Below are 22,587 nucleotides of genomic sequence, written 5' to 3'. Positions count from 1 at the left end.
GCTTGAATCATCACTTACCTGAGACTCGCTCTTCATTTATGGGCTGCAGATAGCGTACACTCTGTACTCCCCAAATTCCAAATCCAGCTACAACACTCTCTGTCTGGTGAGTCAAAGGAATCCAAACCTCAACCCCCGGCCATCCGCCCGCCACTTCCCTCCTTGCTGTAACCTCCGCGGCGGTGGGCACCCCCATATATGGATGCCCGCTTCCCATCGCCGAGCCTGTCTTCTTGACTTTACATTTCCCCCGCTTTGCATTCAGCTCTGTCCTGACTTTGCTGACTCGAGCCCTTAACAGGTCAGTTCAAGCTTGATCTTCGTAACTCAAACGGACCATCAGCCTTAGCCGAACTGGTGAACGCCCACAATATTCCGCCCACATCCCCCCTCTTGCTAGGGCAACAGCATCCGACTCTTCAACCACGATACAATAACCTAACCTCTATCACCCCCGTCACAATGGCTCAACACGGCTTCAACCAATTTGGCAACGGCCACAGCGGTGCAAGTATCGACCCCAACGATCTTGCTATGTCAGCTGGTTATTCTCCTTCATTCAACAACTTCAACTCGAACTCTGGAAACGGTACAAACGGATTCACGAATAGCTCCGCTATGTTCGATGACGATGAGCTTTTGGATGGTCTGAATGCACCTCCTGTTACCCAGTCCGGAATCTCGGGTCAAGGCCAGGACTTTTCAGGACTAAGTATGGGTGGCTTCTCTCAGAATGCATTCCCTCATCGTAACTCGGGTCTGCAAATCGACCAGTCACATATGAACGGGTACTCGAGTACCCCCGATGGAGATCCCATTCAAAGTCCATTCAATACTGGTTTCAACACCCAGTACCGACAAATGCAAGGCCACTCACTCGGAACCTCCTTGCATTCCCCATTATCCTACAACGAATCTCCATTGGCCGGCGCCATGAACGCCGATAGCAACGACCCGAATTTCCTCAACGCTAAAGCGAGAGCCAGAATGTCCCAGCAGATGCAGCGGAAGACATCCAATAGTCGTAGCCCTATGTCACCCATGACTCCCAAAACCGCTACACTTCATGGAATGACAATTGGATCGCAGGAGTCTCCCGGTTTCGGCGGTCAAGCCATGAAGTCAGCCAATGGGCAGTGGCTCAACACCCCTGCTGGAAGCATACCTGCATCTTACAACTCTGGGTACTCCTCTCCCATGCAGCCTGGCATGAATCAAATCAGTGAGGTTATGATGAAGGGTGGTACTTCGATGCCCGCGAAGCTTGGTGTCGCTTCAAACGCCGTTTCCTCTCAGGAAATGAAGAGGAAACGGCGCCGAGAGTCTCACAACCTTGTTGAACGTCGTCGACGAGATAACATCAACGAAAGGATCCAGGATCTCAGTCGACTCGTCCCCACTCACCGTCTGGAGGATGAGAAGATCCGAAAGCTTATCCAGAACGGGACACCTCTCTCTCCATCGTTGACTGGAATTGCTAGCCCTCAAGCAACGTCTGGCCTCGCCGGACCAGGAGCTCGAAGAGCCACTGGAAACACCGCAGGTAATATTACGACAGGCCTACCTATCGAGGACAAGGACAAGGGTCCCAACAAGGGAGATATCCTCAACGGCGCCGTCAGTTGGACGCGAGATCTCATGTGGATGCTCCACCTTAAACTTCAACAGCAGGAGGAGATGATGAACACTATCGCTGAACTGGGTGGGCACTTCCCCTTCGAGATGACAGAAGATGAGCGTCGGATGCAGACCGAGCTCATGGACGCCATAACAAAGAGTGAGAACGGTACTTTCTCCTACTCGCGAACAGCTGGATCTGGTCTGCGAGTGCCTCACCATACCGATTATCGGGGCGACTCTTTGTCAGGCGGAGGAGGCAGCCTCGATCCTGTTGCCATTAGCCCGGATGACAACCTCGACTTGAATGACACCAACCAATTTTGGCACGACCCGGATGACAATAACAGTGGCCACGCTTCAGTCAACTTCAAAGAAGAGGATGAATATGACATGGATCTTACGCAGTAACGTGAGCATTTTTCTAGCCCACCTTATCCGGTCTTTTGGAGCATGTCTCCTCGAGCGCAGACCACAACTACAGTCGCTGGGTGTCCTCTATTGCTTCCTTCAGGTTTTGGCGTTTCCGGAATGTGGTACTGGCATCATTCTCATCATTGCATGTCACTGTCCTCCTTGACCAAGCATTACTATGCAGGGCAGTTCAAGGGGCGTGATCTCTCGGTGTTTTGGCATTCTCTAGGTGTTGTCTTTTTTCGTTTCGTTTCAGTGTGCAGAAGGCTTGTGACTTGCCGCATTACATGGGGTAAAAGGGGCATGTCCGGAATACTCCCTTGTGCTGAAGGTGTTGACACTTACTGGGTTTGCTTCTTATTTTTTCTGCTTTCGAACGTAGCCTGGTTGTTGGTGTTGATTCTCTTTTTTTTTTTTTTTTTTTTCATGTTACGATACCTTGGGTCACTTTGTGCATCAAGTCTAGGGCAGTCAATGAATGGATGCAAGGTCAAATCTGGAATGTATCTGGTTTAGATATCTTCATTTCTCTCCACTCCTCCTTTCCTCCTTGCAGCCTAATACGCACGGTGCTTTTTGGTCCAAATTTTGGTAACGAGGCGAATGGAAGTAGATCCTTTAATAGGCTGGAGGAGTGCTCTGACTTATTGTACGTGCTGCAGTTTTGCAGCTGTTTCGTTACTTTTTATTGCCTAGATACCACAAGCGAGACACTTATTATTAAAAATGCTTTTATCCATGACTACATCTCAACATCTGGACACGAAAACCAGGTAGCTTGCCGCAGGAATTTTAGCCAGCTGGGTCACCAATGACGGGTACAGAGCAAATACTCGCTCATAGCTGTCAGTGTATTCCATACCAGTTTCCGCTTCATGTCCTCCTGTAAAGCGATGCGTTCCAAGGCGCACCGGCCATCAAAATACTTGCACATAACCTGCCAACTGTTTGCTAGTTTTTCGTCGTTGAAACGGCGGGCGATAGCCGACAGGTAGCGTGATTCCTTGCCGGTGGCCTTCTTGGCATCGAGGATGATGTGAGGTGTCAAGCCTTGGAGATGCGGGTGGTCATTTACAGAGGGATGTGCCGTTGCGACTGGAACAGGCTTACGAGCATGCGTTGTCGCCTTTTCAGCAGCGTCGCGCTGGGCTTTGGAGGCAATCCGCTCGAGACGGGCTTTCTCTGCGGCCTGCTCGGCAACGGTGGGAACATGAGAGCCGTCAGTGCCGGAGTGACCTTCGGAAGACTCGGAGGTGCGTGGGGCCGAGGTAGACGTAGAGGCATCGTCCTTGGCCTCTTTTTCTTTGCTTTTATTCGCATCTGCATCCGCGGCGGCACGTAACTCTTCAGCTTCTATCTCGTACTCGACCTCGTACATGATTTCAGGCCAGACGACGACGTAGGCAAATGTACAGAGTTGGGTCACCCAACCGCGGCGCATAAGCCACGAAAGCATAAGAAGATAGGTCGGGCGGTGGGCTTTGCTAGGCGAAAACTGCTTGTATGGACGAGGTGCTTGAGAGAGCTCGGCGAGAAAGTTTGGGAGTGGTGGAGCTAGAGGGAATGCTCTCTGCCATTCTAAGGTATCGAGCGGAAGGCGGGATAAGTCACTATTGGGGGATAATATATATTGATCCTTGGCGTGCAGAGGAGGGATAGCAATGGCACGACGCCAGAATATAAAATGCTGAGCATATTTTCGCACTTGACCTAGAGTCAAGATGTTGCTTTGACCAACTTGGTAGAATCTGTGGACATGTTGAGCTACGTGAAGGGCGGGGTCAGAGGTAGTGAGTCACATACGATTGTGTTGGCTTTGACAGCCGTACAAATTCAACCATTGAGGCTGTAGTTGGGTCTGGATCAGCCTGGAGCTCGGCGATGATTTTCTTTTCATCATCAGTGAGTAGTAAAGCAAAGTTGCGATCAAGAAAGCCAGGCTCCTCGAGGGCATCTTGACTGATGAAGGTATTCGCGGTCGTGAGCCAAAGGCCGCGTTGGGTCCCCTCTTCGCCCTGAGGGAGGTCATCGATGTAGAAAGGAATAGGAATCTGAACCGAAGGGGTCAGAGAGCCAGCTGCAGTATCGAGATGCAGAGCGGCGATCTTGTTTTGAGACACTGCCTCATATATATCGTGCATGGCAGCGGCCAGTGATGAGCTCTGGAGTATTTCTTTCCAAAGAACACTCATTCGTTTCCCTGATCAATGTTTAATTGTAAGTAATTTGATAAGGTTTCAAGCAGAACATACGCTCCTCTCGCGCCTTATCTTTGGCGACAAGTATTCGTTTTGACTCTTTCCACACGAATTCACTATGTTGCTGGCTGTATTTGAAGGCCTTGCTAACCTTCTTTATAATGTGGTCGTATATGGATTCAACAACATCCTTAACTTCGTTACTGCTAGGGTTAAGGATGAAGACGAGGTTAAACATGGTCATGGAACTGCGTTTCTCATCGTCCTTGTCCTTGCCGTCTTCCTTCTTGCCGTCCTTTTCCTCTGCGGGTTGCTCAGGCGGCTTTCCTGCAGACGGTGGATCGACCTCATGAGGCGCTGGTTGTTCTTCATTGTAAGCAGAACGCTTATCGGCGCGGGATGCCTTCTTCGGCTTCTTCCATCTGCCATTTTCGGGGACATGGATAGGGTAAGATACACAATATAGCGGGTCTAATGATAGTTGAAAGAGTTTCTTGTGATAGGGGCGGGCGGGAGTTAGAATGCCCGCAAGATCTCGAGCAGGGAAGCCTGCAACACGTTCCCATGGAACAATCTGGGATCCAGATTCAGTAAAAGAGTGCTCGTCTGCGTTGCGTCCCTGCTTAGGGAGAGGCACGTCGTCAGCAACATCCGAGAAGCTCTGCTGCGACAGCCGTTCAAGAAGAATATCCTCAAGCTCGGCACCTGTAGAAGAACTTGACTTGGAATGAGGTTCAATGTTTGCCGGGTAGTGGAACACAAATGCTGGGCCGTCGCGAGAGCGATTGACTACAAGAGCAACGGCGAGGAAATTGTCGCTAGTAACACTCGGCACAGCCATAGTGACGGGTTTCACATGATAAGACCGAGCTCAGGTCAAGTAGCTAATAGTTGTCACATGAAGTGGTAACGGTGTTGGCCTGATGTAAGTCTTGAACGAGTAGTGCAGGCACTTATTTCAGATGTGGTTTGTCGCGATGGAGTTTGTCCGATGAACTAACTACGCCTCAGGTGCTTGGGAGAGATGAGCCTCATGAGCGCCACACTTTCGCAAACCTAGGTACTACCTACTAGGTACCTTATAGAAAGGAGGGTCACGCACGGGCACCAGGGGACGAGCAGGCGAGGTACGAGGTGGGGGTTTCAAATGAGGCTCACGATAACCATAGGAGTACCTATTACCTTCCTTACCCTAAGGTGCCCTAGTATGAGGTACGGGCAATTCATGTGGCGTCTAGCTTCTTTTTAGAAAGGCGGAAGTGAAGGGATGGGAAGCATAGGGAAGCGAATGAACATTGGCATATGTCCTTCGTTAATGATCGAGCTGTTTCTTTGTCACAGGCGTTACCCTGCGTAAGTGGTGACCAATGAGGCAGGCTCTTTTGGATTGCACCGTAAGGGGTCAAGCAACGTAAAAAGGATCCACGATGTTTATTAGCGTACAGTAGCCTGTTAATTTTGACGAGTCGGTGTGCATAATAGGTAATTGACAATAAAGCAGGGGCCAAGAGAAAACTCGACGGTCTGATTCCTCTCGACCGTAGAGAGCAGTATCAATTTATCCAGACTCATAAAACGACAGTTGGACTGATTTAGATTGTGTCGTATTTCAATGAACGAGGCAGTGTTATTCGCATATCAGTGGCGAGAAATCATTCTGGTTCCCGCACAAGACGGGGAAAAGAAGGACCCAACTGCATTCTCAACACAATTTACTGCTCATTTCCCTTTCTATCTATCGGCCTGCTACATTATTGTTGGCCCTTTTCTTTCAAGCAGAAGCACTATTTTGGTGGATAGTCGAGTCGACTTCAGTAGCACAGGGCACGGAGGACAACATAACCACCTGAACATGTGATCCCAGGCCAACGTCCAATGCAGACGAATAATTTTTCTTCCCATCATACCTTATACTGCAATAGCGGTCGAGGGTCGTTTTTTGGACAGTCGTATTTTCTTGCAGCTTCCTTCAGCTGAAGGATTCAAGACCGTGTCCCGACATTTATCACGCACTACCTACCTACCTAGGTACCTATTCATACCATTTGGAATCCACACTGAATCCCTATATTCCTTCCATTGCATCCATGCATCTAGGCTTCACATTCACATCCACATCCACCTTACGAGTGACACGCGACAAATCCTTCCCTCGTATCTAAAAAGTCCCAGGCTGCAGCGGAAAACGGCACTCCCTTCTCGTCCATAAGGTCTAGGCCATCTCTCTGACTGGCCCACGCCCACAAAAGCAACAGCCAGCACCAACACCGCTCCGTCCCGTTTGCCTTAGCTTTATTACTATTTCTACACGAGGTCCCTAACTTTTGCCGGCTTCCGTTCGACTGGAAGGGTAACAGGTCGTGTGCTTTCCCTCCCATTTTATTATTTACCCATATCGCCCTCTGCTTGCATCACCACCGTGCCCTACTCCTTTTCCCTCCGTCATCACCACTATCTCATATTCCGTCCTCGCCGACCCCTCCGCTCCCCGGCCGTCCCCCTCCTTGAGCCTCCGGTACCCCTTTCTCCACCGTCTTACGGTACGACCTGCCCACTGCCACCGTCGCCGGCGCCGCTTTATCCTGGACCGCCCCCGGATTTACGCCACTGAACCCCTAAAACAAATCTATCTGGCTTTGGGATTTCCCCCCTTCAACCCTCAACCTGATCTTTTCAGCCTTGATACTCGGTCTCGCTTGTTCGCAAACAACTCCGGCAACTCTACCACTCACGTCTTGACATACCTCTCCTAATTTTTCTGGCCCGCCTATTATTTGGACCTCGCCATCTCACTCTCCCCTCTCTCTCAACAGTCCTCCCCCTCAGCGCATACCCTCACCTCCTTATTTTTCACTCATCGCTGCACTCGCGTGACCATGACAACATCACCACCCAATCTCGATTTTGGCCATGTGCCCTTCTTGGACTTGGCCTACGACAACAATGAATCACAGGACTCGGCTCGAAAGCTCATTCTGACGCTCATGCCAGACTGGGCGAGCCAAGACTCAAACGTTGAATTTGTGCGTTTTACTGATGGCATCACCAATACTCTGCTAAAAGCCATCAACCACCGTCCTGGCATGTCCAAGCTTGATGTTGACAGGGATGCTATCCTACTCCGAGCCTACGGTCATGGAACTGCCGTTCTCATTGACCGTGAACGTGAGGCTGAGAACCATGAGCTGCTCATGAGATATGGTTTTGCTACTCAGTTGCTTGCCCGTTTCAAGAATGGCATGATGTACCGTTATATCCTGGGTAAACCTGCACGTGCCCAGGATCTTCGTGAACCTCTAATACTATCTGCCATCGCTCGTCGTCTTGCACACTGGCACGCAACTGTACCTTGCTTGCCGGACCCCAACCATAGTCGGGACGATAGGCATGTAAATGGCGAGACCAAACTCAATGGACTTGCCAATGGTCACACCGGCACCAATGGTGATAGCCAGACCAAGGGGAATACCAACGGTATTATGGACGAAAACAACAAGTCTCGCCAAGAACAAATTGATAATACAGCCCCTGGAAAAGCTCCGCCTAATATGTGGACTACCATGCAGAAATGGATCTTCGCCTTGCCCACTGATACAGACGCTCAGCGGCAGAGGCAAGCACTGCTGCAGGCAGAGTTGAAAGAGATGGTCCAAAAACTGAGCCAGCGGCCTGGCTTGGGCAAGAATGGGGTAGGTTCATGACCACACAGTTACCCGATGGAAAATGTTAACCTATGTACGTAGCTTGTATTTGCGCACTGCGACCTTCTGTGTGCCAACGTTATCATTCACGAAGACGATGAGGCGGCCCCTACCGTCGACTTCATCGATTACGAGTATGCTACACCATCGCCTGCGGCTTTTGACGTGGCCAACCACTTCGCAGAGTGGGCAGGGTATGACTGTGACTATTCGGCTGTACCCAGACAGGATCAACGACTTGCATTTGTGAGGGAGTACATCAAATCTTATTTTTCTTTAACCGGCGAGGAGGTCGATGAAGAGGACGAGGTTCGGAAACTCATGACCGAGGTCGATGCGTACCGAGGAGTGCCAGGATTTTATTGGGGTATCTGGTCCCAAATCCAGGCTGTCATTTCTAAGATTGACTTTGACTATGCTCAATATGCTGAACTGCGATTGAGTGAATACTGGGCATACAAGGGAGAGGAGGATGGCAGCCGAAAAGCTTCAGGCGAAGAAATGCCGTTGAGGGAAAAGACTTGGTGGCGCACCGAGTAGCTGAATCCACAGACATTCACCTAAGCATGACATGGCAATCGAAGCAGGGACTGGAGCAAGTGACATTATACTCTGTATTGATTGTCAATCAGTAAGCGAGAGCGAGATTTCCTCTCTGGCTACTGTGGGCGGGGGAAACGATTAAAAACGCGTCGGAAATGGGAACGGACACAACGAGCAACGGCTACAAGGAAGCCTTTTTTGCCCTTGTTTCTTTTTGGGATCCAGGTCTGGCTTCCCAGAACCGACGGTTCTGTCGTTTCCGTTCTTGGCTTTTCCTAGACCCCCTCTTTCCACGTTCCCTGGACGCTCTACTACGTCCATGACGAACAGCCAACCACCCTCGTCCATTCCTAAGGCTGGGCGCGATCCCATTCTATTGATTTGAAATTCTTCATCTTCTTTTCCTGTTTTATGTCATTGTTGCGTGTTCTTGCAATGTTATGACCATATAAAGAAAGCTCAACAGCGGATAGGATGGCATCAATGGATAAAGCCATTCAACATGAGCGATAGCTACTACAACCAGAGGAGTAGACAGGTCATAAATGAGCTGTCTCTTCCGTATGCTTAGCTATTATAATTGAGCCCGCAGTAGATGGGTCCTTTTAATATAAATATGGACATTCTCACATACAATACTTCAGGGAGGACATGACCACATATCTATGTGAGAGAAAAACCAAGGTCCATCAATGCGATGCCTTATTCATACTCGGCATCAACATAATGATTTCATCGTGCTCTTCCTCATTACCGAGACATTTCGGACTGGTCAATTCACTTGAATGTTATTCACTTGCGCCGACAAGAAAAGGCGGGCATTGTCCAACCACATGCAGCTACACTCCCATAGGCCAGAACCCGAGGGACAGGTGCATCGCCAGAAGCAGCATCTTGCGTTCATCACACCCGCTTAGCCAACCGGGGAGATGTCCCAAGATAGTTAGAAGAGGATGGCAGGCGGCTGTCTACAGTAGCTAAGTAGGTGCATGTCTTGGTAGATTCAGGTAACAGCAGCAAGGTATGACTGGATGGTGTGGCGTATGGGACAAGCAGACCAGCAGACGTGGCTGGCATTGGAGATGAGAGATAAAGACGAGAACCATGAGACGCTTTGGAGCAAGGTAGGGTCCGACGACGTAGTGTCACATTAAGCCTGGGGCATTTGAATGTTTGCCGCTGAGCTGGGAACATGGTCTTGTAATACCTACCAGGCTAGGGAGTGCAATAAAACCTAGGACCTCGATCAAAATGATAAAAATGCTCGGGCAGGTTAACGCTGCGCTCAGGAGGATCGCTGATGAGTTTATTTTGGCATTCTTTGTTCAACTCCGAGGTTTTCTGAAACCCCCTGCGGGAGGCCAGGGTAGCGTTTAGTGACTTTTGCAAACTTGCCTGGTGGGGGGACGTTTTCTGATTACTTTACCTACCGTACGGAGTACCCAGGTACATAGTTAGCATACGACATGTCTGGTTGCAGGTTTTCCTTGAAATTGAGGTCATCGAGATGAAGAACGAAATTAAATGTACACACTTGCTCCGTCGAGCGCCAGGAATGGGCTGGCTTCAAGAGCTTGATCATAATCCATGTTTGGCTAAGGTAGGCACAGCTGGGGGGGAACAAGGCAAGGTGCGGTAATAAGATAAGGTGCTGCAGGTCTTTCTCCAGAAGCCCAGCTCGCAATTTAGGAATTAATTACCTCGATGGCCATCCCTCATGCTAAGGTAAATGTCGCATAAATTCAGACATGGGCTGTCTTTTTAGCCTCGAACACCAACGAGATGAAGGGTCGACCAGGGTTATTTCCAAAACTCGTGGCTTTGCAACGGACGGTTGAAGAAGCGGGGACGGTTGGGCGTTGCCCTGTGGCTTCTTTCCCTTTGCCCACCTTCCATTCTTTCCTTCATACAGGTAGGTAGGTACTTACCTAGGTCGGATAAAAACCAGGAAACTGAAGCAGAGAATTACAGGTAAGAGTGTCCGAGTTTTTGTCTAACTTAGGTAAGTGCCTACTGCCCCCCTTAGCAATTATTTCTCTTGTAAATAAATATTCATCCTTAAAACAACTTGGGGGAAAATAGAGAAGTACCTACCTATTCTCAACAGTTCAGCTTTTGCAATAGGTAGCCTCTAAAACCTTGCATCAGGCATAACCTAGGTACTCAGAACCCAAACTTCTATTCCCTGATTTTCTTTTTCTTCTGCTCTGTCTAGCCCATGCCTTCTACTCACGTTCGATTGAATGTGCACTTGTGCTGCATGCGTGGCCGCTAAACACTAACATCCTTGCATCTGCCTAAGAACCGTTGATGTGGGCGGTCCAGGGTTCCAGAAGCCGCTTCTCCTATTGGTTCCTTCTCTGGTTTCAAAACTTTGAGTTCCAGTCGGGAAGGAGCATGGTCCATTTTGTCGCCATCCAGCATCCACATCTACATGGACTTTGACATCCACAATTTTCTTCCACACCCACAATCCCGTCCCGTCTTCCGTTGTCGGGTTGCCAGTGACACTGCACGCTCTTAGCTCATGTTCACAAGCTTACCGACTTTTATCATCAACCTAGGCACCTAGGTCAGTGTTCTTCGGCTTGGAGAAGAGTGCGGATAGCAACCAAATATGCCTGAAGAGAAATGCCTACCTGCCTGCCAACCTATCACCAACTCAGGCACACAAGAGGAATGGATGACCAGGCCCCTCCCGTTCTGACTTCTGACAGTCTCCAAAAGAGCTTGGGCCAGGCCCAGGGTACCTGAGCTACCCAGCTTTTACCAGGCGACTACACATCACTATCTCCATCTCACTTGCCTCCTAGCTTCCTTCATTGCCATGGGATTGGGTAAATTGTCCCGGCTATACTAAACTTTACTACCCAGGATATGGTATTAGCATGACGCCTCAGCCATAGTCTCCAGACTCTCAGCTTCATAATGTCATCTCGGCAAAGACAGATAAAAACGCTTGATCAAAGCTTCCCAAGGCCGCTCAAATTTCCGCTGATCTCGCAAGGTCGTAGTCGATCACTGATATGCAGGGAAGACCGTGTCTTTGGAGACAGATAAAGACGGACAAGCTACCAATTTTCAGTACAGCAGCATAGTCCCATACACACAGGTGCGTCCAACACAACACCTCCATTTGCAGTAGCGTCGACAACAGGGACGAACATGGGGTGACCTCCTCAGGTGCTGCTGGCCTTCTGCTCGTCAACATTCTTCCGTGCTTTCTCACTTCTTTCCCACTCTGGTTCCTCGGTCATCTCATTTCTGACTCTGAACCAGATTAGACTAGACAACCCCGAGGGTTTTGGTCGGAACTTTTAGGCGCATTCGCCACATCATCCTAGCAATTTCTCTCCCTCGGACAATCTCAAACCCAGCCAAGCCCGGCCGAGAGCAAAGCAGTGAGAGCTACCTTGGGTCCTGGGAATTGCTCAAGTAGCCTCACCAAACATCCTCTTGTTCTTATAGTACCACCAGGAAAATCACCAGCCCCACTGAATTTTCTCAGCCAAAAGAGTGAAACGTAATGGAGGGTCAAGCGCGTACTGAAGCTGTCCACGTTGCGGCGAGACATGGCGCTGCGATTCGAATGTGAAAAGAAACAATATCAAACAAAGACAGTGTCAACGCTAAGGATCGGCCAACATGCACATGCACCGCCCACGATGACAAGCGTGGGCGCAAAGCCACAGCAACGGCTTAAGCTACGCCCACGTTGTCTCAGTGCCTGCAGCCTCTCTACTCTATCCGTAATAAACAATGGCTCTCGAGAAATGTAACAGTCGGCACCAAAGCCAGCTGGCCAGATAGACATACTATGCTCAGCTCTTGACATTCTCGTCGATTGACGCTCCTCCCGCTCGATAACCGTTATACCTGGGAGGCTTGGCCACCTTCCATGACAGGGTTACGACCGAGAAGGGGCTACTACCCCGACAAGGCTACCATGGCAAGGTCACTGTGATGGAGCATGCGGACGAGGGGGCGAGCTGGGCCAGCAGGGCGAACGGGACGAACAGCTCGCGCAGGCAGGGTTGTGGTGCTGGAATCGCTCTCATGCCTGGACTCGTGGCTATTGCTAGGACCCGGTTGGTGGGTGGTTCCCCGCTGTCTGTCATTGGGATCATGGCCCTGGGATACCTCCAATGATACTGACATGCCAATATTCGCACTGAGTTGTCCAGCACTTTAAAACTGGTCATATACTGTGCCAGCATGGGCTGAGAAGCACGGCCCTTTCTCACTCTGCCGCCCAGTCTTCAGTTGAGAAGCTCTCCTGTAATCAACTGAGTTCGACAGCGAATACAAAGCGTTGTACCCTGCGGCGCCCTTGCAACCCGCGCTTTATACCTGGCTAACTACGGGCTCCAGACGGATCCAGGCCCAGAGACCGCACCGCATCGTTGTCGGCACTATCTCCAAATCTGCCGTGACGGGGGAGCTATGCCCCACCTTGCTCACTCTTTGCCCTCACTCCCTCGCTGTGCCTCACACATGGCCGGGGCCTTGGGGGGTGAGGGCCCAGCACAATGCAATGTCGTGCGCTCGTGCCCTCTGATAAATCTTGGCTCGTTCATTCGTCTTGATTTCTAACATCTCCACGAGAGCCTCCGGATCGATTTTTGATATTGCCCGTCCGGGGGGGCTCATGCTCTCGTCTTGTTAATTTATTCCTTCTAATCCTCTCATTCTTTTGCTTCGGGCGACGGCTGCCCACCTTCTGTTGTGTACCACCGACAAATGGCCACTGGCAGATGCGAACAGTAACCAGCCAGCCAACTTCCCAGAAAGGCGACCAGTCATGCTCAGCAGCTCAAGCCCATTCAACAGGAACTCATTGAAAAGTCGACTCTGGACGAGATGAGATGATCTGGTCCAGAGATGAGCCGGGATGACTACACTCCACGGGGCCTATCCGACCCGGAGTCCCATCTTGATCTTGCCGGCCAACGTCAGCGACCTCAGGTTGATACAGGCACTGGGTCGGAGGCAGTTGCACCGTCACCAAATCATCAAGGTCGACATGTTACTCTCAATGCCATTGTCGAGGTCGATATGCTGCGGCACAAACTTCGTGCCCTCGAAAATCTTGTCGAACGTTACGGTACGCTCTGTTCCGCTTTTCATCACTTTGGAGCGCTGTCACCAAGATTTTTGTCTTCCACAGTCTGTGGTGAATATACCGAGTCATATCTAATTCTCCCTTGTGTAGGCATCTCATCACACATACCCTCTCTTTCTGAAGCTGAAGAGGCCCGGGCACTCCAGTACCGTTGTGAATGCCTCGAAGCTGCATGTATGCAACAGAGTAAGTGAAGAACCTCGTTGTGCATGGTCTATCTTGCAACCTCCTGTAGAGTATCTGATATGGGTAGAACTAACAGTATAGACATGGACGTTGCCCGCGCTTTAAAAGGCTCATCTCCATTTCCATCACCTCTAGAATATACATCATGGCTCGATCATCATCTTGCGCATCATGATCGAGTAACACACTCTTTCCCCTCAGCGGCTTCTTCTTCTATTACGAACTTCTCGAGGGCACCCTTTAAGTGTTGGGACGAGCAATGCATCCACTATGTCTATGGATTCTCGACGCATCTGGAACGGGACAACCACCTTCGACTGCACTTGACGAAGAATGCAGGTAAATCTGGATCATTTGTGCCAGCCCAGAGCTCTTCCAATGTTTCCGAAATACCAGAGACAGGCAGCGGTGCTCTGCCTCGGGACCGGTTGCCGCCTATTCAACCCCCAACCACACTCGTAACGACTAATCTCCCTCCTCTACCATTCCCGACACCCTCAACCGCCTCAACTGCGACAACAAGAAGGGACCACAGTTCAAGCTTCTCTTTCTCGGACCCCAAAACTGCGCTGTCAAGAAGCGGCGAAGAAACCACATCTGACCCACAGCTGCCTCCTCTCAAAAGAGCTCGCGTCGGACATGATCGTCTGAAGTCGATAGGGGAGCTGAAGCTACTCCACAACAATGACCCGTGTCTTCGATGTCGAGCTTCGAACAGACCTGTAGGTCACACCATTATCCGCTGAGTGACCTTAAGTGCTTACCATTCTAGTGTGATGCAAACAACCCCTGTTCCCGATGTTCGGGGATGCCGTCATCCGAGTCCGAGGCACATTGGAGTATCTTGGGATGTTATCGTGGATCAGTGACCTCTCTTGTTGATGTTTTACTTCAAGGTACCAGCCATTCTTTTTCCAGCTTTCCGCTTTAGCTAACCCTTAATAGGATCGTTCGCCTGGTCACAACCTCAAACACCGCTAACACCCTCTTATCCTCGGCGAGGGAGCATCAACGATCAAATACTCGCCCAGAACCCCACTTTGTCGGCCGTAAAAAGGCCTGCCTGGAGGCTTGATTTTCAGGATACTTTTTGGTGGCAGGATGGAGAGCCTGGCCTTGACGAGCGTATTAACCAGCCTCTAGGTCCTGGGTACCACGATCAAGGGACAGCGCCACCTGTCCTGCAGCTCATTGCTTCTAGCCCAAGTTTCCGGGGTGCTGCCTTTGATCTTCTGGAGCTGTTGAGTGCCAGCGGCCAACTTTCGACGTCCCGGGAAGAGGAGCAAACGACACATCCCTCTCTTTTTCGCGTGAAGCAACTCTTGCGCGAGATCATATTTTACGATACTTCTCAGCCGAGCCAGTTACTACGGAGCGAGGGCACCTATCTTCCGCGCACACCTGTCGATCGTCGCCCGTCTACCGAGCGCAACGTTTCCTTGAGGGAGTGCACACGACGTTACTTGATCTCTCTGGATTTCGCAGCTTCTGTTTTACCTACTATGGGCCTGAGGCAATGGCTAGGGGTATTCATTTCAATCTGCATCTTTAGTGCTGTTAACACCATACTGGTTGACATTGCCTTGTCGTTTCAAGGAAGCGATCCATCACAGGCCAGCACAACACCCACAGAACGACCTGACCAAGTCATCCGAAGTGTCTACCAAGCTTTGGTTTCCATGTTCGCCACTTCAAACGATCTTTTGTCAAATGTGTCTGAGCTCGAAGACCCCATCGCCCGTAACATTGCAAGAATCATCCGTCGAGATCAGTGGCCACCACGGCATTTATTCTCTAGCTTTGATTTTCTTATGAATCTCGGTATGGGGGAAATCCCTAATGCTGGTTTCAACGGCTTTGTTTTGCCCAGAAGGCAATCATTAGATTTAAGGGGCTCGAGGGGTTTCCCCACCGCACAACTAGAGAATACGGCAAGACAGCTTTATCTGAAGTCCACGCCATCCCTTACTCCGGCAGGTCCATCGTCACAATACATACCTGCTGGCTCGCGGTCGGATTTTCCTCTGCCCGGTCAGTTCTCATTGCCAGGTGATGTTGGAGGACGCACCCGCAGACATACGATAGGTGACGATGTGTCACCACGCCTAGAATCCAGGCGACTTTCGGGTGAACCAATCTCTCCGTCCAGGCTAAAACCACCTTCTCGTCGAACTTCTTTACGCCGCGTGTACTGCGACAAGTGTAACGAGCATCCAGATGGCTTCCGTGGTGACCACGAGTTACGCCGCCATATTGATGCCAAACATTCGGCGACGGTTAAGCGATGGGTTTGTAAAGAACCCAAGAACCAAATGCCTTCTGCCCCCCAACCAGTGATTCCACTGTCAAGATGCAAGGCATGCTTGGCACAAAAGCGCTATGGCGCATATTACAACGCTGCTGCACACCTCCGCCGCGCACACTTCCGACCTCATCGAGTGGGTAAAGCTAGTGGTGACTGGCCATCCATGAGTATTTTGAAGGACTGGATGCGAGAAGTGCGCCAATCGGTCGATGTTCCAGAAGAGCATATCTCCAGCGGTGAAGACGACATGGATGAGTATCCAACACCCGCTGACTACAGAGATCCGATACCACAACAAGTGCCCGCGATTCCTGATGCATTACCAGCAATTTCTGCCTTGGGTCCATTACTTTCGTCGAGTTCTATCGAACCATCAATACCAATCGAACGAGCAAGTCCGTCTCGAAGGCCTACTGAAAATCGTACCAGGTGCCCTCATCCGGATTGTGGTCGTGAGTTTCGTGACCTGGCTTCTCACATGCTTACACACCAAGAAGAGCGGCCTGAAAAATGCCCCATTGTAACATGCGAGTACCACACGAAAGGATTCGCGCGCAAGTACGATAAGAACCGCCACGCTCTTACTCATTATCGTGGAACGATGGTATGCCCATTCTGTCCAGGTGTTGGCAGCCCCTTCGAAAAAGTCTTCACTCGTGCCGACGTCTTCAAACGGCACCTTACTGCTGCCCATCAAGTTGACCAGACAGGCCACAGCAGCGGCCACCGGCTACCAGGGGGCGATGATCCTGTAGGCACAAAGGCAAGGTGCTCCATATGCAAGAACGGGTTTGGTACCGCGCAAGACTTCTATGAACATCTAGATGACTGTGTGCTTGGCGTAATTGTGCCAACTACAAATACATCAAGTCAGCCAACCCGGCTGCAAGGATCTCCCCCATAACACTTGACCGCAAAATGGGCTGTATAATTGACAGGACTACTACGATGTCCGATGAAAACTGAACGAACGAGACGGCTGGGATTATATTGAACGATAGGGGCAGTGAAGCGATTCTTTATTCTTCATCTACTACTACTACTACTACTTCTTCTTTTTCCGCTCTTCCTTCTTCCCTTTTGTTATTTTTAGCATCATCAAGAGTATGTGCCTGGTGCACCGCAGGAATAAGTTTCGATTCTAGATACCACCAAGAGTTACGGCGGCATTGGTCGCATTTTTGTTTTACTATCAGCATATCCTTTGATCAGGCATTATATGTTTATATTTATATTTTAGTCTAGTGCACAACTTGGAGTTGTAACTGGCCCACTACCGGTACATGTCCTATATGTCACAAAACCTCTTTGATCATTTTCCAGACAAGATATGTGATACGTATCGTGAAAGCCCAAGTCCTGGCTGATATATAATTCATCTGACCCCTCTCCCTTTTCAACATGCATCATAATAATATCCCCCATGTGTATCAAAGTGACATACGCGAACTTTTAAATTTCGAAACCAGGAATGACTAACTAATGATATATTAAATAAACCTAGACGCCAAGATCATGCTATAAACCGCTGACTGCTACAGGATGAAACGTGTGTGACGCAGTGATTCGCTACGAATACGACCATGCTTGGACATGATCACTTTGAATTAGAATCATCGGACGGCACAGCCGTTTTCTCATTAATTGGGTCAACCATGAGAGACTCGTCGCGGCGACCAATGTGCTTGGGGCTAGAGCGCTTGAAGAATTCATGAATCTCTGGCGAGAACTCGCCATCATCGGGCATGGCACCTTCAGTGTCCTTGGGACCGCGGCTGGCCTGGACAAGCTCCCATTCGGTACGCATATCCTGGACCTTGGCCCGCCAATCAGCCTCGGGGTCGTAACTCTTGCCGAGGCCTCGGAATCGCTCCCACAGGGACAAATGAGTAGGGTTGACAGCAACACCGTGGTACTCACTCTCCTTGCCATCCCGAATGTAGTACCAGCGGCGCTCCTGCTCCTTAAGATCAAGACCAGTAGTGTCAGGAAGAAAGATCCATGTCAAGAGCATGCCAGCGAGACCGAACCATGGGACGACGTAGAATTTAGTCTGGTCATCAATGTAGTTGTAAAGGACGGAAGCGAGAAGAGCGCCGGATTTGCCAATGCAGGCGGAGAAGCCGTGGGCAGTAGCACGGATGGGCGTGGGGAATACCTCGCCAGCCACGAGGAAGGTGACCGAGTTGGGACCGAACTGGTTAAAGAAGGACGAGATGAAGTACATGGCCTGGAAAGAATGAATCCCCGCAGGACTGGTGTAATAGTCGAACTTGAAGGCGGGGATAACGAACATCAAGAAGCACATGAAGAAGCCCACTTGCTGCATCATCTTCCGACCGTACATCTTGTTGTCGATGAGAAGGGATGCGAGATAGTAGCCGGCCAGGGAGACGGTGATATTGACCAGGTTCCAGGTCCAAGTAGTGAAAATGGACTTGCTATCAGGAGAGATGACCTTGATGAATTGACCCTGGAAAAGCTTGTTGCCGTAGAAGAAGACATCGTTGCAGAACCAGGTACCAGCAGTAGCAAAGAGACGTCCACCGAAGTTGGTAAAGCAGTGGCGAAGAGCGTTCACGTCATAGCCAGTGACGTTGGAGCGCTTCTTTGCCTCAGCGAGCTGCTTACCAGCGCTGCGCATTCGGTAAGTACGATAGTAGAGTAGCCAGAGCGTACCGATGGCAGGGAATGCAAAGGACAGTCGGAAAGTATACTGGGCAGCTGACTTGCTGTAGGGAGGCGAACTCTTTCCGTTGTTGAAGATGGCGAGAAGAACAATGAGGATGACTTGGTTCACGAACTGGCCCCAGCCCTGCATCAGAAAAGCCGTGGTGACACGGCGACCACGGTGCAGACGATCTTCACGAGTCGAGATCCTTCCGCCGGAAGAAACACCTTCAAGAGAAGAAGTTGCTGTAATAGGGTACTCGCCACCAACACCGAAACCGTAGAAGAAGAGAGACCAGGCATAACAGATAACCCAGCCTTGAAGGGTAAGACCCCACGAGGCAGTGAGCATGAGCAGACCGATAAACATGATGGCAGCATCCTGAATAAGGCCCCATCGGCGACCGACCCAATCTCCCATAACCTACGATCAGTCAGTATAATGAAATCTACTATATGCAGTAGTAAATAACTGAAGGAGCAGGGATAACTTACACCAACAACAGCCTGGCCAACCATGATACCGATAATTTCAAGGTATGTTACAGAGGCAATCCAATTGTGAGAGCAGGTAGTAGGTTCCTTGCCCCAGCAATCAGGCCAAACGGCTTTGAAGAGAGGCTCAAGATTACCAATAGAGAAAAGGACATACCCCTCAAGACCAAGACCGGCACCAGGAATGACAGCATGGCGGAAGTACCACGAGAAAGGTGATAGAGGGTCCTCCTTGAACATAGACCAAGCAGTCTTGGCCTCCTCCTTGGCAGCATCGTTGTCGACCTTTGAAACGAAGCGATAACGCTGAGCCAGTGGCAGATCAGCCCAGTAGACACCGTCCTCAGTGTAGGAGTCGTCTGGACGGGTTACGTGGCTGAAGATGCGACGCTCATCAGCGGTAGCATATGCGATAGGCTCATCTGAGATATGCTCAGAATCGCTGTCTGGAGGACCGTGCGGGACAGGGATCTCGCCTGGGATCGTAGACTCATGATGATGGTGCCTGTGAACCATTTTGAGAGAAGGCGGTTGGAGCCTCGGGTTGAGATCCAAGTGTGATGGTGAAGGTGCTTAATTCAAGGGGATCCGGCAATTGTGTACGTGGGTTTGTTGTTATGAGGAGGCAGGAATAACTAGGCGGAAGAAGATGAATGTTCCATGCGCAAAGCGAAAATGCTAACCACCAACGGGAGAGAAAAGTTTATTATTAGAGGCAAAGAAGAATTGCCGAGGGCCGCGTTAGATTGGGTAGGGGACAATTGAGGAATTCAGGACTTGGAATTGCCTTGCCTAGGTTGTCTTGGCTCTGGAGAGGAACGGGAATCCAATGGCTTCCAAGGCGCGAGGAAGGGCAGTATTTGAACTACATCACGACCGAGACAGTAGCAACAAGAGCTCGGATATTCAAGACGAGTGTGACGAGCATCTCGAAGAAGCAGCAGCCAGTAAGAAGACGTAAATTAACCTCGTGGGAGAACGTGTGGACGAAAGTCGATCTCTGGGGTCAAATTGGGAGGGTGTGTAGCATAGGATAGCTCCCGTGTCCCGTTCCTTGACCGAAAGCAACTGTCGCCGCCTCGTCCTCGCCTCAGGGACCAGAGCTTGAGCTTTGCGGCGATGTGCCGTACCGACGTATGCGTGGGAGCTGTCGAAACAGAGAGGAAAAGCGGGCTATAGGTTTAGCTCTAGAACTACTAATGTGAGAAACACCAGGGGGTGGGTGACATGGCTTTGGGTGGGCAATGCATGATGAGATCCGCCGACGGTTGGGTCATGTCCTTATCCGTCAGAAGCCGAGAGATCCAGGCCAGATCCTGAGCCACCGACAGCCGATTGTTATAGATATGCGCATCCAATCCAATGTCATTGGCGTCTGAGAGCGCACAATGCAGCGCGACAGCAGGGGATTGGGCATTGTCAAATTCCAAAGTGAACATTGATGACGATGCTAGAAGCAATGACGTCGTTATTTACATAGACTAATGTGCCGTACCGATCAATGGATGAGGCTCACACAATGGAATCGAATCGACGGGAGGCTTGGAGAGAAGCACGTTTTCAACACCGAATCGTAACAGGCTGGAGGATTCAATTCGGACAAGGAAAAACCTGGGGTTCGCTCACCATCTCGAGAGGGCAGCCACGCACGCGAGCAAAAGCGCGCAAGAGACAGGCAGAGACCGCAAAACACCAGGACCGACCCGGATAAAACGGCATCTACGAGACCCGCCTGACTTGTTTCGGCCGACGCCGTTGGCAGGGAACGAGGCCGATCGCTGCTGAAAAACTCGCATCATGGCATTCAAGAGTTGGGAGTCAGGGTCTTGACCCTCTAAAATCGAAAATTTAAATGGATCCTCTTGACCTTCCTCGGCCACTGAGCTTCTGTTGTTTCGATGCGCTCTGAATGTTCGCGTTCCGCACCACTCATTTCACGGCCCGTTTTCTTACTTCTGTGCCTTTTGGTTCAGTTGCCTCCCACCACCTTTGTATTTTATTTCTAATACATAGTTCTTTTGCCTTTCGGTGTCCTATTCCAGACACCGGGAGATAGTTTAATTCATGCCCATCAGTACATATCACGGATATTCGGCTCCCCGGCGCCTGGCTTGTTTTCCTCGTTGTCCCTTTGATACATGTCGACCGATGCCAAGCCTTTTCTTTTCTGCTATTTCCATTTCCCGCCTCGGCGCTGTCGGGAGCCGCAGCTGCGCGTCTCGGCATTGGTGCTCTAAGCCTAATAGGGTAGATTCAGGAAAATTTCGCTGCATAAAAAACTGGAGAGAAGGTACAAAAGTACATCTGGTGGGTCCTCGTTTGACGACATCCACCTAATGCGGAAAGAGGTCGTGTGAGGTCGTCGTGGTGGGATCGACTGGTCCCTCTCGCCTGCCCATGCGCCATGGCCTCGGTCAGTGCAACCTTCCCACACACTCACGACTCAGCCCAACTCAATTCACATGCTGAATCATGCCCTGACCGTGTTTAATCTTGTTGCTTTAAGGTAAAAGCTTAACAAAAGCTTAATTTTCTGCGTCAAAACCAAATTACGTCCCAACCCAACTTAGGTAACTACCTGACATAAACCTGTGAGGTTCCGTGCCAGGGCTACAATGTGTCTGCTCATGGTCTAGAATAGCCGGCAAAAAGACAAATGCCTCCATCGCTGCTAACCAGACCCCGCTTCCACTCCGCAAGGTAGCCTGTTGTCTTTTACGTACTGCATCTGTCGAGTCACTCCCTCAGCTCATCTTGACAACCTTTGTATGTATGAATAGGTAACAGCCTAAGGTAGACAGGCAACCCACCACGAGATGCACTAATACAAAGTCTGACACCAACTAGTCCGCAATCTTATACCGAGAGCTTCTTGTCTGCATCTAGAAACTTGTCGCGTGTGTGACATTTCTCTTTCTCTACCTAGTTCATTTCTTGTATCGGTATTATGTTGCCGTCACTACTGGCCATTGAGTGATGACTTATTACAAGCATAGGCCGTCTATCCGTTACTGACGATGCAGCACTTACAACAACTACTGACCTACCGAAGATTTGTGACAGACAAGTGTCCCAGATGCTTGTCTACCTGGGTACCCTGTGCAAGCAACCACCCTCCTGCTGTATAGGTCCCCCCTCTCAACTTCCCCATCCCTCCCCATTCTGTAATAACCATAACGAATATGCATACTGAGTTGGTGGATAGCACTTCCACAACCCCCTGCACAATTAAACCATTTACTTGGTTGTCATTTGTTGTCGAAGCTGCCTCAACAGATTATTCACTCATGACTACCGACGCCGGGCCATAGTTCTGTTCCAGCTACTTTAATCTTG

General features: G+C 50.3%; 6 protein-coding genes across 6 annotated transcripts; 3 read left to right on the top strand and 3 right to left on the bottom strand.

Moving 5' to 3' along the window:
* Positions 1 to 462: 462 nt before the first annotated feature.
* FMAN_00615 (uncharacterized protein) lies at positions 463 to 2,028 on the top strand (the record flags this gene model as incomplete). Its single annotated transcript, XM_041833619.1, has 1 exon — positions 463 to 2,028. The coding sequence occupies one exon, from the start codon at positions 463 to 465 to the stop codon at positions 2,026 to 2,028; it is 1,566 nt and encodes a 521-aa protein (XP_041675946.1).
* Positions 2,029 to 2,836: 808 nt separating this feature from the next.
* On the bottom strand, positions 2,837 to 5,070 carry FMAN_00614 (uncharacterized protein; the record flags this gene model as incomplete). The annotated part of the gene is made up of 3 exons (XM_041833508.1): positions 2,837 to 3,779; positions 3,835 to 4,231; positions 4,284 to 5,070. 3 exons carry the CDS (start codon positions 5,068 to 5,070, stop codon positions 2,837 to 2,839), a joined length of 2,127 nt encoding a protein of 708 aa, XP_041675945.1.
* Positions 5,071 to 7,105: 2,035 nt separating this feature from the next.
* On the top strand, positions 7,106 to 8,470 carry FMAN_00613 (uncharacterized protein; the record flags this gene model as incomplete). The annotated part of the gene is made up of 2 exons (XM_041833396.1): positions 7,106 to 7,918; positions 7,973 to 8,470. The coding sequence occupies 2 exons, from the start codon at positions 7,106 to 7,108 to the stop codon at positions 8,468 to 8,470; spliced, it is 1,311 nt and encodes a 436-aa protein (XP_041675944.1).
* Positions 8,471 to 8,823: 353 nt separating this feature from the next.
* Positions 8,824 to 8,970, bottom strand: FMAN_00612 (uncharacterized protein; the record flags this gene model as incomplete). Its single annotated transcript, XM_041833285.1, has 1 exon — positions 8,824 to 8,970. One exon carries the CDS (start codon positions 8,968 to 8,970, stop codon positions 8,824 to 8,826), a length of 147 nt encoding a protein of 48 aa, XP_041675943.1.
* Positions 8,971 to 13,354: 4,384 nt separating this feature from the next.
* On the top strand, positions 13,355 to 16,990 carry FMAN_00611 (uncharacterized protein; the record flags this gene model as incomplete). Its single annotated transcript, XM_041833174.1, has 4 exons — positions 13,355 to 13,577; positions 14,121 to 14,503; positions 14,554 to 14,677; positions 14,727 to 16,990. 4 exons carry the CDS (start codon positions 13,355 to 13,357, stop codon positions 16,988 to 16,990), a joined length of 2,994 nt encoding a protein of 997 aa, XP_041675942.1.
* Positions 16,991 to 17,683: 693 nt separating this feature from the next.
* Positions 17,684 to 19,767, bottom strand: FMAN_00610 (uncharacterized protein; the record flags this gene model as incomplete). The annotated part of the gene is made up of 2 exons (XM_041833063.1): positions 17,684 to 19,180; positions 19,252 to 19,767. The coding sequence occupies 2 exons, from the start codon at positions 19,765 to 19,767 to the stop codon at positions 17,684 to 17,686; spliced, it is 2,013 nt and encodes a 670-aa protein (XP_041675941.1).
* Positions 19,768 to 22,587: the final 2,820 nt, after the last annotated feature.

Source organism: Fusarium mangiferae (genome assembly GCF_900044065.1).
Source record: "Fusarium mangiferae strain MRC7560 genome assembly, contig: FMAN_scaffold001, whole genome shotgun sequence".
Classification (NCBI taxonomy): Eukaryota; Fungi; Ascomycota; class Sordariomycetes; order Hypocreales; family Nectriaceae; genus Fusarium; species Fusarium mangiferae.
The sequence above is the reverse complement of the archived record's forward strand: the minus strand, read 5'-3'. Positions and strand labels throughout refer to the sequence as shown.